At 32.0% G+C, this 12,255-nt stretch overlaps 1 protein-coding gene across 1 annotated transcript in view; it reads left to right on the forward strand.

Moving 5' to 3' along the window:
- Positions 1-12,255, forward strand: part of LOC136036457 (uncharacterized) — a 70,582-nt gene that overhangs the window by 43,410 nt on the left and 14,917 nt on the right. Inside the window, exons 4-5 of the mRNA XM_065718701.1 lie at positions 4,851-5,026; positions 10,091-10,327. Of these exons, the coding sequence (XP_065574773.1) occupies positions 4,851-5,026; positions 10,091-10,327 (413 nt within the window). The remainder of the gene's footprint in view (positions 1-4,850; positions 5,027-10,090; positions 10,328-12,255) is intronic.

Consider the following 12,255-nt stretch of genomic DNA (forward strand, 5'->3'; position numbering starts at 1 on the left):
AGCAGGCTTGGATGAATCTATCGTTTTGGGAAAATAGCGACGAAGACCACACTGCCTTTCCATAACAAACAAATACAAAGTAGAAACAATAGGGAAAATCTTTTCAAGACAGTGGAAATCAGTTCTGTGAATATTTCGGCCCTATGTCCAAGGCCGTCTTCAGCACAATACGAGAACAAGAAAGGAAATATGTATATATAAATAAACTTACATTAAATTGTGAGAAATAAAACTAAATAATGTTATTTAAATTTTTTTTAAAAAACAGCCCTAGCATCCTTACTTCAACGAAGTTCAACCAGGTCTCGTAAAAAAATACAGCAATGGTTAGTTTACGTATTTAATATATGCTATGATTTACCCCCACCCCACCCCCCTGGTGTGCAAATATATAGCCCAAATTTGTTTCTAAGCTATTACAGATTTGTAATGACCCATTACAAATCTTTAAGTCATTTTTAAGAGCTCAAAAAGTGCTTAAATCTGAATTTCCTGTAGAAGCGATTATTATATTTGTAAAGAGCATAAAAAAAGGCATCGAGTGGTATATTCACTTTATATGAAAGCCAGTAATACTGTTTGCTCCAATTTTACCCAAACTGCTTGAAACGCTGCATCATTAATAGTATTTTTAGAAGTCAATAAACAGAGAAAAAGACTTATCTTTAAGTGAGGGCCAAGCCTCCCTATTGCATCCAAGTGGATTCCAATCCCACTTGTGTAAAGTCGACCTAAAAGACTTTCCTGCGCATCACTGAGCAGTGCACTTTCCCAAAGAGGGTCTACAATTTGCCAATTCCACAAATAAATAATCCTCCAAAAAATTTCAATTCCAATTTGCAAAACTTATTTCAGTAATTGCAAGTTACTTCGTAACAGTACATTTCATTCAAGGCAGTAGCTAGCTCAGATCACGAACATTGTAAAAAGATAATCCGATTAGTTTATATGTTGTAACCTTGAAAACTAGTTCAGTACTGAGGTGGATTGATCGAGAGCTGATGTGGTGAGAGCTGTATGGTAAAGAGTTGAGTTGTACCGTTAGAGGGCAGTGCGGTAAAGAATTGAGTTGTGCCATTAGGGAGCTTTGTGATTGGGAATTATTTGACAAGAGCTTTTAGGGTTGAGATGCATTTTGAAGAGTTATGGAGAGCTATGAGTTGGCTGTAGTCACTGCTTCAAATGCTTGGCTGAGTTTTGACGTTCGTAAGGTATCAAGCTTTATTTTGCTAAAATTGGTAAGTATAACACCACCAGTGACAAGTATGATGAAAATTGGAACGAATCAGTTTTCCACTTTTATGTTGCTTAAGCGTACCGTTTACCAGCACAGTAAGTGTACAATAGATAGATAAATAGATATCCATTGCTAGAAAAGTCTGTTCAGGCCATGGCGAAAACAATAAATCAAACTATCCCCCCTCCATACCAACTGTCAAAGTCTGCAGCTAAAGATGTTATTGGTAACACTATATTTATATAGTTCTGACTAAATATGAGGCATGTCATTTAAAAAATAAGTTAACTTTAAAGCTCCTGACCGAAGTAAGACAGAAAATCAGAACTTTCACAGAGTGGATTAAAAGTCAGAGAAAACATAGCTCTAGGGTATTTCTGTGGGAAAAGTGTAATATATTTATGTGCACAACAAAAGAATTTAAGGATTAAAAAGACTCCCAAACGGACTGAGACAAGACCAAACACAACAAAGGGCCAAACGGACACAGACAAGCTTAAAATAACGTCATTGCAGTGTAGTGCAGAAGTAGAAAAAAAATGTACAAAATATGAAAGTCATCAACTATTTCACCTCAGTAAAACAGTAAAACCAATCATACATAGAAAGTCAAACACAATTGTAGAAATTCGCCAAGCTAAAGAAGGAAATCAACAACAATCATCAAATTAAAGAAAATCACCAAAAAAATCACCAAGAGAGTGACAAATCATCAATAGTGGTATCATCAGTAGTGGTAACCCTGTCCATGAAATGTTTTAAGATAGGGATAACTGGGCACTTATCATTGTTTTCATCTTTGCGCACACACATTTATGAATTTTTATGTGTGGTCGGCACTTACGCGGTACGATTAGGAGGAATTCTTCTGACTAGCTGTGTCTCATTCTTAACACAAAATATCTTTGCTGTACCTATAGCGTTTTCACCAGCTATATACCCAATTTTGGTAATCAACCTAATAAGATCTTATTCCTTTCGATATCTAAAATGGTACGTTTTTTTGAAGGGGGTTCGATATCTTACAATCATTTTGCGAGCCCCAGCGTCGGCTGTCCGTCTCAAAGACAAAGGCCGAATAGCGAGTTCTCCCAGGGGACAACATGTACATGAGGAAGTTCGTTCCCTCGTCGATACCTCGCTCTTTACACTAAAGCTTAGATTTTGTCCCAATTCCTTAAGAATAAACCCTGAATCACAAAGGCCGTTGAATAAATAGTTGAAATTAATAAAATTATTTTAGCATAAAGAGCGCGGTATTAGGAGGATGTGAACCCCTCATATGCGTAATAATTTCTGTCCGTTTTAAGTTTTAATGCTGCTCCTTACTTTCAGTTGAAGAAACTTTTTTTTATTTATTTTTTTATTGCTCTTTAAAAAAATACTAAAAAATCCTGCGCCCCCTTCATGGAAATTCTCTTCCCCCATGACAAATTCCTTCATGGAAAGTTTCCATTGAGTCGGGTCGCTCCTTACTACAGTTCGTTACCACGAACTGTTTGATCAAATCCCCTTAAGAAAATCTGGGGACTCGGATCTTACAACTCAAGCTGTTTTTTTTTAGAGAATCAAGATTTATTCTGCTCTCGTTGACGGTCGAAGGAGTTTGATGGATATAATATCAAAGTAGCCTGTTCAATCTACTGTTGGTAAAAAAAAAATTCGAAATTTACTTGACTGAGGACTGTTGACTGAAATTAGCGACCTTGAAAATCTTGGCACTTTTGTTAAGCGAAAAACGAAAAATTGAGCAGAATGTTATAAAATCAGATAAGTAATATATTACAAAATTAATTTGTCAAAAAACAGGACTTGTCTTATCAGTACAGTCAGAACATTTTGGAGACATACTTACAAAAGGATCACCATGTAGTAATGACGTGATTTTCCTTAAAAGAGTAAAATTGGCAAGCTGATGATAATCTGGCTAATATAACAGTTTACAAACATAATGTTTCATCAATAATGAAATTTTTCAATGATTTCGTTTATAATCTCTAATAGTTTTTCAATGATAATATTAGTTTCATAGTTTTTAAACAGTTTTTTTATGTTTTGGTACTAATGTTTCCATGAGTCATTTTCTGACTTATTGAACGTAAAAATAACGGTCTGTCTCTAGCCTGTCACATTTTTTTTTCTCGCCAAACCTCTTAGATATGTCTGGAAACCGCTTAATCTGGCTGGAACATAAATAATTTCTATATCTAGACCAAGTCTGATGCATTATGTACATCAAAACCTAAAAATTAGGAGGATTCTGTGGATAAAAAATTCCGCAAAAACTGAAAGTTGACAGTAGTATAGGTACGAATGCCGCCTCCCCCTGCCCATACCTGAATGTGAAGATTGGAAAACAACATATCAGATACAAATCTTAATTATGCTATCCAAAATTTAAAAACGTTACTGGAAACAGTTACAGAGTACTTTCAAAAAGCCAGAAAATCAACCTTAGCAGTAGAGATGGGTGTAAAGCCTTTTCTTACCAACTGAATGGTCAAAAACCATTTCATATTTGTGATTTCAATCAAAATTAATTTTTCATATCTTTTTCATTCTGCTTTACGTCTGTTTCTGCTTTAAAAAAGACATACCGAAAGGGCCAGCACACTTCGTTTTTTAATTTATTTTTAATGATAAAATAAAATACTTAGATTTGACTGTAGAGGTAATTCATGTGCTGTCACCGTAAAGCAAACAATCGCTTGTTGGACACTGGTTTGTCATTCTTTCAAGAGAGTAGTTGAGCTACGCGAATGACAATTACAGAGATTTTCCAGAAATTGGTGTTGGGTCTAGCTACCGAAAATTTCATTCGCCTGGCCCAACTACCTTCTCTAAAAGTTCTGAACTATTTTCAATAAGTTTTTGAATATTATTTTTCTCCGAAAAGTAAAACAAAAATGGCATTTTTACATAATTTACGGTCTTGAGCTGGTCTTGTAGAGAAAATGAAAGACTCCAATGCACTTAATACCGAACCAAACCTAAAATCGTCAAACAGATCCAAAAAAGCTGTGGAGCAGGAAACAACACTATTCTTTCGTGGATACAGCGCTGGCTGCAACCTGAAAACCTAAAATCCTGAAACCTTGGCTGAAAATCTTATAAAGGAAACTTACTGTCTCTTGGCTTGAACAGCAACGAAAACCCAGTGACTGGAAAAACAAACAAAGTAGCTGAAACCACGAAATTCTGCACTGGAAGCCTTTTTATTTCGGTTTTCTTTCCTGGTAGCTAGCTGGGCACTGGACATAATAGAGAGCTGTTTAAGAGCTCTTTTTTTAAAGAAGTCTCTTTAAGGATATTAATAAAGAGATCTTTAATGTAAGAAAAACCTTAATAAGGAGCTTAATGAGAAAAAAGTACCTCAGTGAAGCTAATGTTAATTTTTTTTATATGATTCTTAATATGAAACTTGAAACTTTATAAGCAAGAGTAAACATCCAAACCTAACGGAATAAGAGCTTAAATACTTAAAGAATATTCTCTACTTTTAAAAATACCTGGTCATCATGTACAATCAATGTAAGTACTAAAGTCACATAATGTCAAAAATGTCAAGTTACGTCAATGTCAAATAGTGTTACTAATGTCGAACTTTTTGCAGGGCAGTTCCACCTACTATCACAGGCTGGTTGTTGAATATGACTTGGCGAAGAAAGCAAAGAAATTAAACAAAAAGACAAACCCGAGGAGAGACGTACTTATTCTAAAATGCGTGCCACAAAAGAACGCCAAGAAGCAAAAACGTGACACTCTTCCTGATGGCTTTGAGGAAGCACAGTAAGCTTTTTCCATTTTAACTTTTCCATTTTCCATTTTAACTTTTCCATTTTCCATTTTAACTTTTAACTTTTCCATTTTCCATTTTAACTGATGATCCTGTCAATAGTCTTATCTCTGGCAATCATGTCATTCATATCATTGTCCGATTGAAAAGTTTGTTGATACGATTAAGAGTCTAGCCTATTGTTAATTTGAAAGTTTTTTTATTTAGTTTTTGAAAGAGAAGTAAGGTTATTCCACGAGTATTAAAGTTTTTTCATGAGAAAAATTAAAAAAAGGAAGATAATACGGTCTTGTTTTCTACAGGCGAAGCTCGGTCTCCTGGTATTTGAAAAAGAAATTAAATTTATTTGTTCAATCTTTATCTTACCCTACTATGAAAAATCAATCCCTGTTCCCCAACAACTCGTACAGAAGAAATAAGATCTAAAAAGAAATCCTATAAGAAATTCTACACCACATACCCTACTTATAATTTGGAATATAGGTAGAACACTCCGTAATCCTTCGTTTTTTCTGTCCTTTTTTTGTCTTACTTTCCTTTTTTCAGCTCAATTTTAAATGTTGGGAGAATTTCCCAAGGGAGAATTGATTACCAGGAGGGGAATTGAGAATTTAAAGTGCCGAAACCCTATAGGCAGGTGTGTATTCTCCTGATGAGCCCTTGTGTTGGGTAGTTGCCGCTGAATTATTTGTCTTTACAGTTTTTATTGTTTGGTAAATGACGACTTATACTTATTGACGACATAACTGCCTGTCCATGGATTATTCTTTATGGTTGATTGTGTTTGGCTATGCTGTTTGACCTATGTGATTGTATGGACGAGTAGGGTTAAGGCCTCATTCAAGTGCTGGTCTATATTAATCACTAATTTAGGAAAACAGTCTTCCTTTTCTCCTTCTGTCTCTTTTTTTTTTTTTTTTTTTTTTAATGTGTTTGTGCTGTTGCATTGGTGATTTCTCTTTTCATTATATATATATATATATATATATATATATATATATATATATATATATATATATATATATATATATATATATATATATATATATATATATATATATATATATATATATATATATATATATATATATATATACTAGCTGTTGGGGTGGCGCTTCGCGCCACCCCAACACCTAGTTGGTGGGGGCGCTTCGCGCCCCAAGCCCCCCCGCGCGCGTAAGTCGTTACGCGCCATAATAGTTACGCGCCATTGTAGTTGTGTCCCTATGTCCCACCTGTGAATATAGATATATATATATATATATATATATATATATATATATATATATATATATATATATATATATATATATATATATATATATATATATATATATATATATATATATATATATATATATATATATATATATATATATATATATATATATATATATATATATATATATATATATATATATATATATGGTTTTAACTACGTAAAACTTGCGAATATACAACATTCTTTGCTGTCCCATTGTCTTTGCATATAAATATATTGTCAGGTTTACCGACTCTTGAACATGCAACATATAATGGTCCATGGGAAAACAATCTGTATTCAGATCTATACCTCATGATTCTAATGATTGCCCTTGAGCTTTGTTGATGGTGATTGCTAATCGACCATTCCCTGTCCCGGTGTCCCGGTCGTCATTTATATCCCCCTGTTTCCCCCGGTGTCCCCGTTGTAGTTGTGTCCCTGTGTCCCGGTCGTCATTTATATTCCCTGTGTCCCGGTCGTCATTTGTATCCCGGTGTCCCGGTCTGTATATACATTCGTTTTTTAGTTTTGTTTTTCTCCTTTATTTTTTTCCTTTTTTTTCTTTTTTAGTTTATTTAGATTTTTAGATTTTTTAGTTTTTTTATTAGTTTTTAGTTTTTTTTTCTTTTTAGTTTTTTTGTAGTTTTTACCTTCTTTTTAGTTTTGTTAGTTTTTTTTTTTTACTTATGTCCTGGTCGTCATTTATACTCCCTGTGTCCCGGTGCTTTGTTGATTGCTAATCGAACATTCCTTTTGCCTTTTTTTAGTTTTTTCAGTTTTTTTAGTTTTTTATTGGTTTTTACCTTTATTTTAGCTTATTTTTCAGTTTTTTCCTTTTTTTAGTTTTTTTTTAGTTTTTAGTTTTTTACCTTTTTTTAGTTTTTTTATTTTTTTTAGTTTTTTAGCTTTTTTATTTTTTTTATTAGTTTTTAGTTTTTTTGTAGTTTTTGCCTTTTTTTAGTTTTTTTAGTTTTTTAGCTTTTTTCATTTATACTCCCTGTGTCCCGGTGCTTTGTTGATTGCTAATCGAACATTCCTTTTGTCCTGGTCGCTTTCTCTTTGAGTGTCGTCATTTATTTTTTTCTTTTTTAGTTCTTTTAGTTTTTACCTTTTTTAGTTTTTTTTTAGTTTTTTAGATGAAAATTTTTTTTAGTTTTTTCCTTTTTTTCTTTTTAGTTTTTTATTGGGTTTTACCTTTATTTTAGCTTATTTTTCAGTTTTTTCCTTTTTTTTAGTTTTTTTTATTTTTTATTTTTTTTAGTTTTTTACCTTTTTTTAGTTTTTTTAGTTTTTTTAGTTTTTTAGCTATTTTTTATTAGTTTTTAGTTTTTTTTGTAGTTTTTGCCTTTTTTTAGTTTTTTCAGTTTTTTTTTTAGTTTTTTATTGGTTTTTACCTTTATTTTAGCTTATTTTTCAGTTTTTTCCTTTTTTTTAGTTTTTTTTTAGTTTTTAGTTTTTTTAGTTTTTTACCTTTTTTTAGTTTTTTTAGTTTTTTTAGTTTTTTAGCTTTTTTATTTTTTTTATTAGTTTTTAGTTTTTTTTGTAGTTTTTGCCTTTTTTTAGTTTTTTTAGTTTTTTAGCTTTTTTATTAGTTTTTAGTTTTTTTGTAGTTTTTGCCTTTTTTTAGTTTTTTTAGTTTTTTAGCTTTTTTACTTTTTTTATTAGTTTTTAGTTTTTTTTGTAGTTTTTGCCTTTTTTTAGTTTTTTCGGTTTTGACGTCACCTGATCCAGTTTTTTCAGGTGACGTCACCTGATCCATCCACAGATCCACACACAGACAACTTATTTTTATATATATAGATATATATATCATGAAAAGAGAAATCACCAATGCAGCAGCACAAACACATAAAAAAAAAAAAAAAAGAGACAGAAGGAGAAAAGGAAGACTGTTTTCCTAAATTAGTGATTAATATAGACCAGCACTTGAATGAGGCCTTAACCCTACTCATCCATACAATCACATAGGTCAAAGAGCATAGCCAAACACAATCAACCATAAAGAATAATCCATGGACAGGCAGTCATGTCGTCAATAAGTATAAGTCGTCATTTACCAAACAATAAAAACTGTAAAGACAAATAATTCAGAGGCAACAACCCAACACAAGGGCTCATCAGGAGAATATATATATATATATATACTAGCTGTTGGGGTGGCGCTTCGCGCCACCCCAACACCTAGTTGGTGGGGGCGCTTCGCGCCCCCCCCAAGCCCCCCCGCGCGCGTAAGTCGTTACGCGCCATAATAGTTACGCGCCATTGTAGTTGTGTCCCTATGTCCCACCTGTGAATATAGATATATATATATATATATGGTTTTAACTACGTAAAACTTGCGAATATACAACATTCTTTGCTGTCCCATTGTCTTTGCATATAAATAGATTGTCAGGTTATCCCCCTGTTTCCCCCGGTGTCCCCGTTGTAGTTGTGTCCCTGTGTCCCGGTCGTTATTTATATTCCCTGTGTCCCGGTCGTCATTTGTATCCCGGTGTACCGGTCTGTATATACATTCGTTTTTTAGTTTTGTTTTTCTCCTTTATTTTTTTCCTTTTTTTTTCTTTTTTAGTTTATTTAGATTTTTAGATTTTTTAGTTTTTTTATTAGTTTTTAGTTTTTTTTTCTTTTTAGTTTTTTTGTAGTTTTTACCTTCTTTTTAGTTTTGTTAATTTTTTTTTTTACTTGTGTCCTGGTCGTCATTTATACTCCCTGTGTCCCGGTGCTTTGTTGATTGCTAATCGAACATTCCTTTTGTCCTGGTCGCTTTCTCTTTGAGTGTCGTCATTTATTTTTTTCTTTTTAGTTCTTTTAGTTTTTACCTTTTTTAGTTTTTTTTTAGTTTTTAGTTTTTTTAGTTTTTTACCTTTTTTTAGTTTTTTTAGTTTTTTAGCTTTTTTATTTTTTTTATTAGTTTTTAGTTTTTTTGTAGTTTTTGCCTTTTTTTTTAGTTTTTTGTCCTGGTCGCTTTCTCTTTGAGTGTCGTCATTTATTAGTTTTTTCCTTTTTTTTTTTAGTTTTTTATTGGTTTTTACCTTTATTTTAGCTTATTTTTCAGTTTTTTCCTTTTTTTTATTTTTTTTTTATTTTTTATTTTTTTTAGTTTTTTACCTTTTTTTAGTTTTTTTAGTTTTTTTAGTTTTTTAGCTTTTTTACTTTTTTTATTAGTTTTTAGTTTTTTTTTGTAGTTTTTGCCTTTTTTTAGTTTTTTCAGTTTTTTTTTTAGTTTTTTATTGGTTTTTACCTTTATAGTTTTTTTAGTTTTTTAGCTTTTTTATTTTTTTTATTAGTTTTTAGTTTTTTTTTGTAGTTTTTGCCTTTTTTTAGTTTTTTCAGTTTTGACGTCACCTAATCCAGTTTTTTCAGGTGACGTCACCTGACACATCCATCCACACATCCATCCACACATCCACAGACAGACAACTTATTTTTATATATATAGATATATATATATATATTTATATATATTCCTCTTTAGGGCCATTTCACCAAGACATCTTTAATCTTATATTTTTTCGTTCGTAAATAATTTGAGCTTGAATAAGAAAAAAAAAGAACTAAAAAATTAAGAAAACCAAAAGATAAAAACCAAACCAGGATATTTGTCAATCAGTGAGTAAACGAAAAACAAAGCGGATATTTTGAGAAAGACCATCGCAAAGCCGTTTCAATGCTCGTAGAGTAAAGATTTGGTTTCCTTCAGTTTTTTTAGTTCTTTGTTTTTTCGTACGTCAATTGGTCTGCCAGTCCATGTGATACGCCAGTGTAATCTTAGAATAAATTTTAATTACAGAGACCTGGATATTGTTGATGTCCCTGAGCACACTCAGCGAGTTCCACCACCTATACTTGGTGCTCATGTCATACAGAACGGTCATCTCGTGGATAATCAGCTTTTGGTCCTACCTGGAACTCCCCTACAAATGGAAATATTTCTCGATTCTAATAGCACTAATATGTATGGAATCATGGTTTCTTACATGGATGTGACAGACAGAAAAGCAAAGGAGGAGACAATAATTTTCAATGGGTATGTTTGAGCAATGCCGTCTCCAGGATTGTTATTGGGAGGGAGGCAAAACATTTTTTTCGGTGGGGGAGGGGGGGCTAAAAAAATAATGGGGGTTCTGAGGAGAAATATTTTTTTCATTTTCATTTTTAAGAGCAATTTACGAAATCGGAGGCAAGGGGCCAAACTGGGTAAACACCCACACCCAACCTACTGGATACGGCTCTTTATTGAAATATTATATTAATTAGCTTGCAATAGTGCATAGTTAAATCCAAAGAAAGAAGAGCATGAAGGATAAAAACCGTAACCCCTAAAAAGAGAACATTAAATGTGGTCTATTGCAAGTTATTGAAGTAAACCTTATCAAAATACATATTCTCTTCAGAAAAAGATTGCCTAAAACATCATATATCCTTATCTTCTTTGCATAGAAAGCACGGTATTATCTCCTTCATATAAATTCAAAACACATTAAGGTGTTTTGGTTTGTTTATTTTGGCTTCCTTTTTGTACTAAAAAGGATATGTTTTATCCGTGTAGGTAAATGCTGTGTTGTCTTAAAAACTATTTGAAATGGGCCCAGAATCACAAAGTGTTCTAAAAATAAGACTTTGCGATTGTTTGTTCCGGCCCCTCTTAATTGGTGTATTAGTCTTTCTTACTTCTTGATACTTTCTGATTTGTTGATAGATAATCTAGCATTGCATCTAAATTGTGCCTAACAACAGTCATAATTTTAGCTTTGAATTTCATGATTGAAACGTAGTTTAAAAGTCTGAGTAAAAATCATTATCTTGTATACCGGACTTTGTTGCTTCTTTTTTGGTATTTTTCAATCTTATAACTTATTTTGCTGAAAAATGGTGGCTACGGTCCAGGCGGCCAAGATTTTTCCACACCCTGAATTGAATACTGCCTGAAGATAATTGTCAGAATAAATTTTTTACCCCATCGCTGGTTCGCTATAATAAAATAAAAATGTGAACTTTTTGTACAGCCGAATAAGAAAAACATTTCAAAATTTTAGTAATTTCAGAATTAGATATAATTTTGCTATTGTGTCTTCAGTTCTAAGCTCTAAGCTCTTCAGTTTTTCAGTTTTCTTCAGTTCTAAGGCTCTAATCTTTAAGGTGGGTTCAGAATTTTCCGTATTTTATTTTGTATTTTATCAGTATTTTATTAGTATTATATTTATTAGTATTATGAATTATCATTCATAATACTATATGTATTTTATTAGTATTATTTTTAAATTGTATTTTATTAGTATTGTTATGTATTTTATTGGTATACATATTTTATTAGTATACGTATTTTATTTATCAATTTTATACTATCAATTTTCAAACAGCTGTCAAGACACAACTGTCGAAATTAGTTTTCCAAATTAGTCTTTTCTGTCTTTGATTTTTAAAACCATGGTTTCCCTATTAAATAAAAAAATATATATATAAAAATTTTTAGGTTTTCCAAGTTCAAGCCAAGGAAAGTCTACAAACAAATGTTCAGTTTATTATTAATAGCATTTCTTTTTCTTAAGGAAATATTTCTGTTAGTATAAACATGCGCCATGCTGCACGATTTTTCGTGACCTCATCTTTAGCGTGCTATTTTCATGTGCAATCCTTACAAATAGTTGGTGTCAACGAACTTAAGTTTTTGTAACAATATACATCATTCTTATTGTGAACCCTTTTGTTTTGAAACGGTAAAGGTCTTGAGTGATATAAATTATGATTTACGTGGGTTTTTTGGATGTTGCTTTCTCAAGCAAAGTGATGTCATACCAATTATCTATCTTTAGTGGTTACTTCAGAAATTTAACGCGAGGTTGTACCTAGATTTACACATTTCATTCCCTTATAAAGAGGCTGTTTCCGGGTTCATTTGGCGTACCCTAGAGACATAAATCTCAGCTCAGAGGCGTGGAATAGCACAGAGGGTAG

The sequence above is a fragment of the Artemia franciscana genome, chromosome 15 (assembly GCF_032884065.1).
Source record: "Artemia franciscana chromosome 15, ASM3288406v1, whole genome shotgun sequence".
Lineage (NCBI taxonomy): Eukaryota > Metazoa > Arthropoda > Branchiopoda > Anostraca > Artemiidae > Artemia > Artemia franciscana.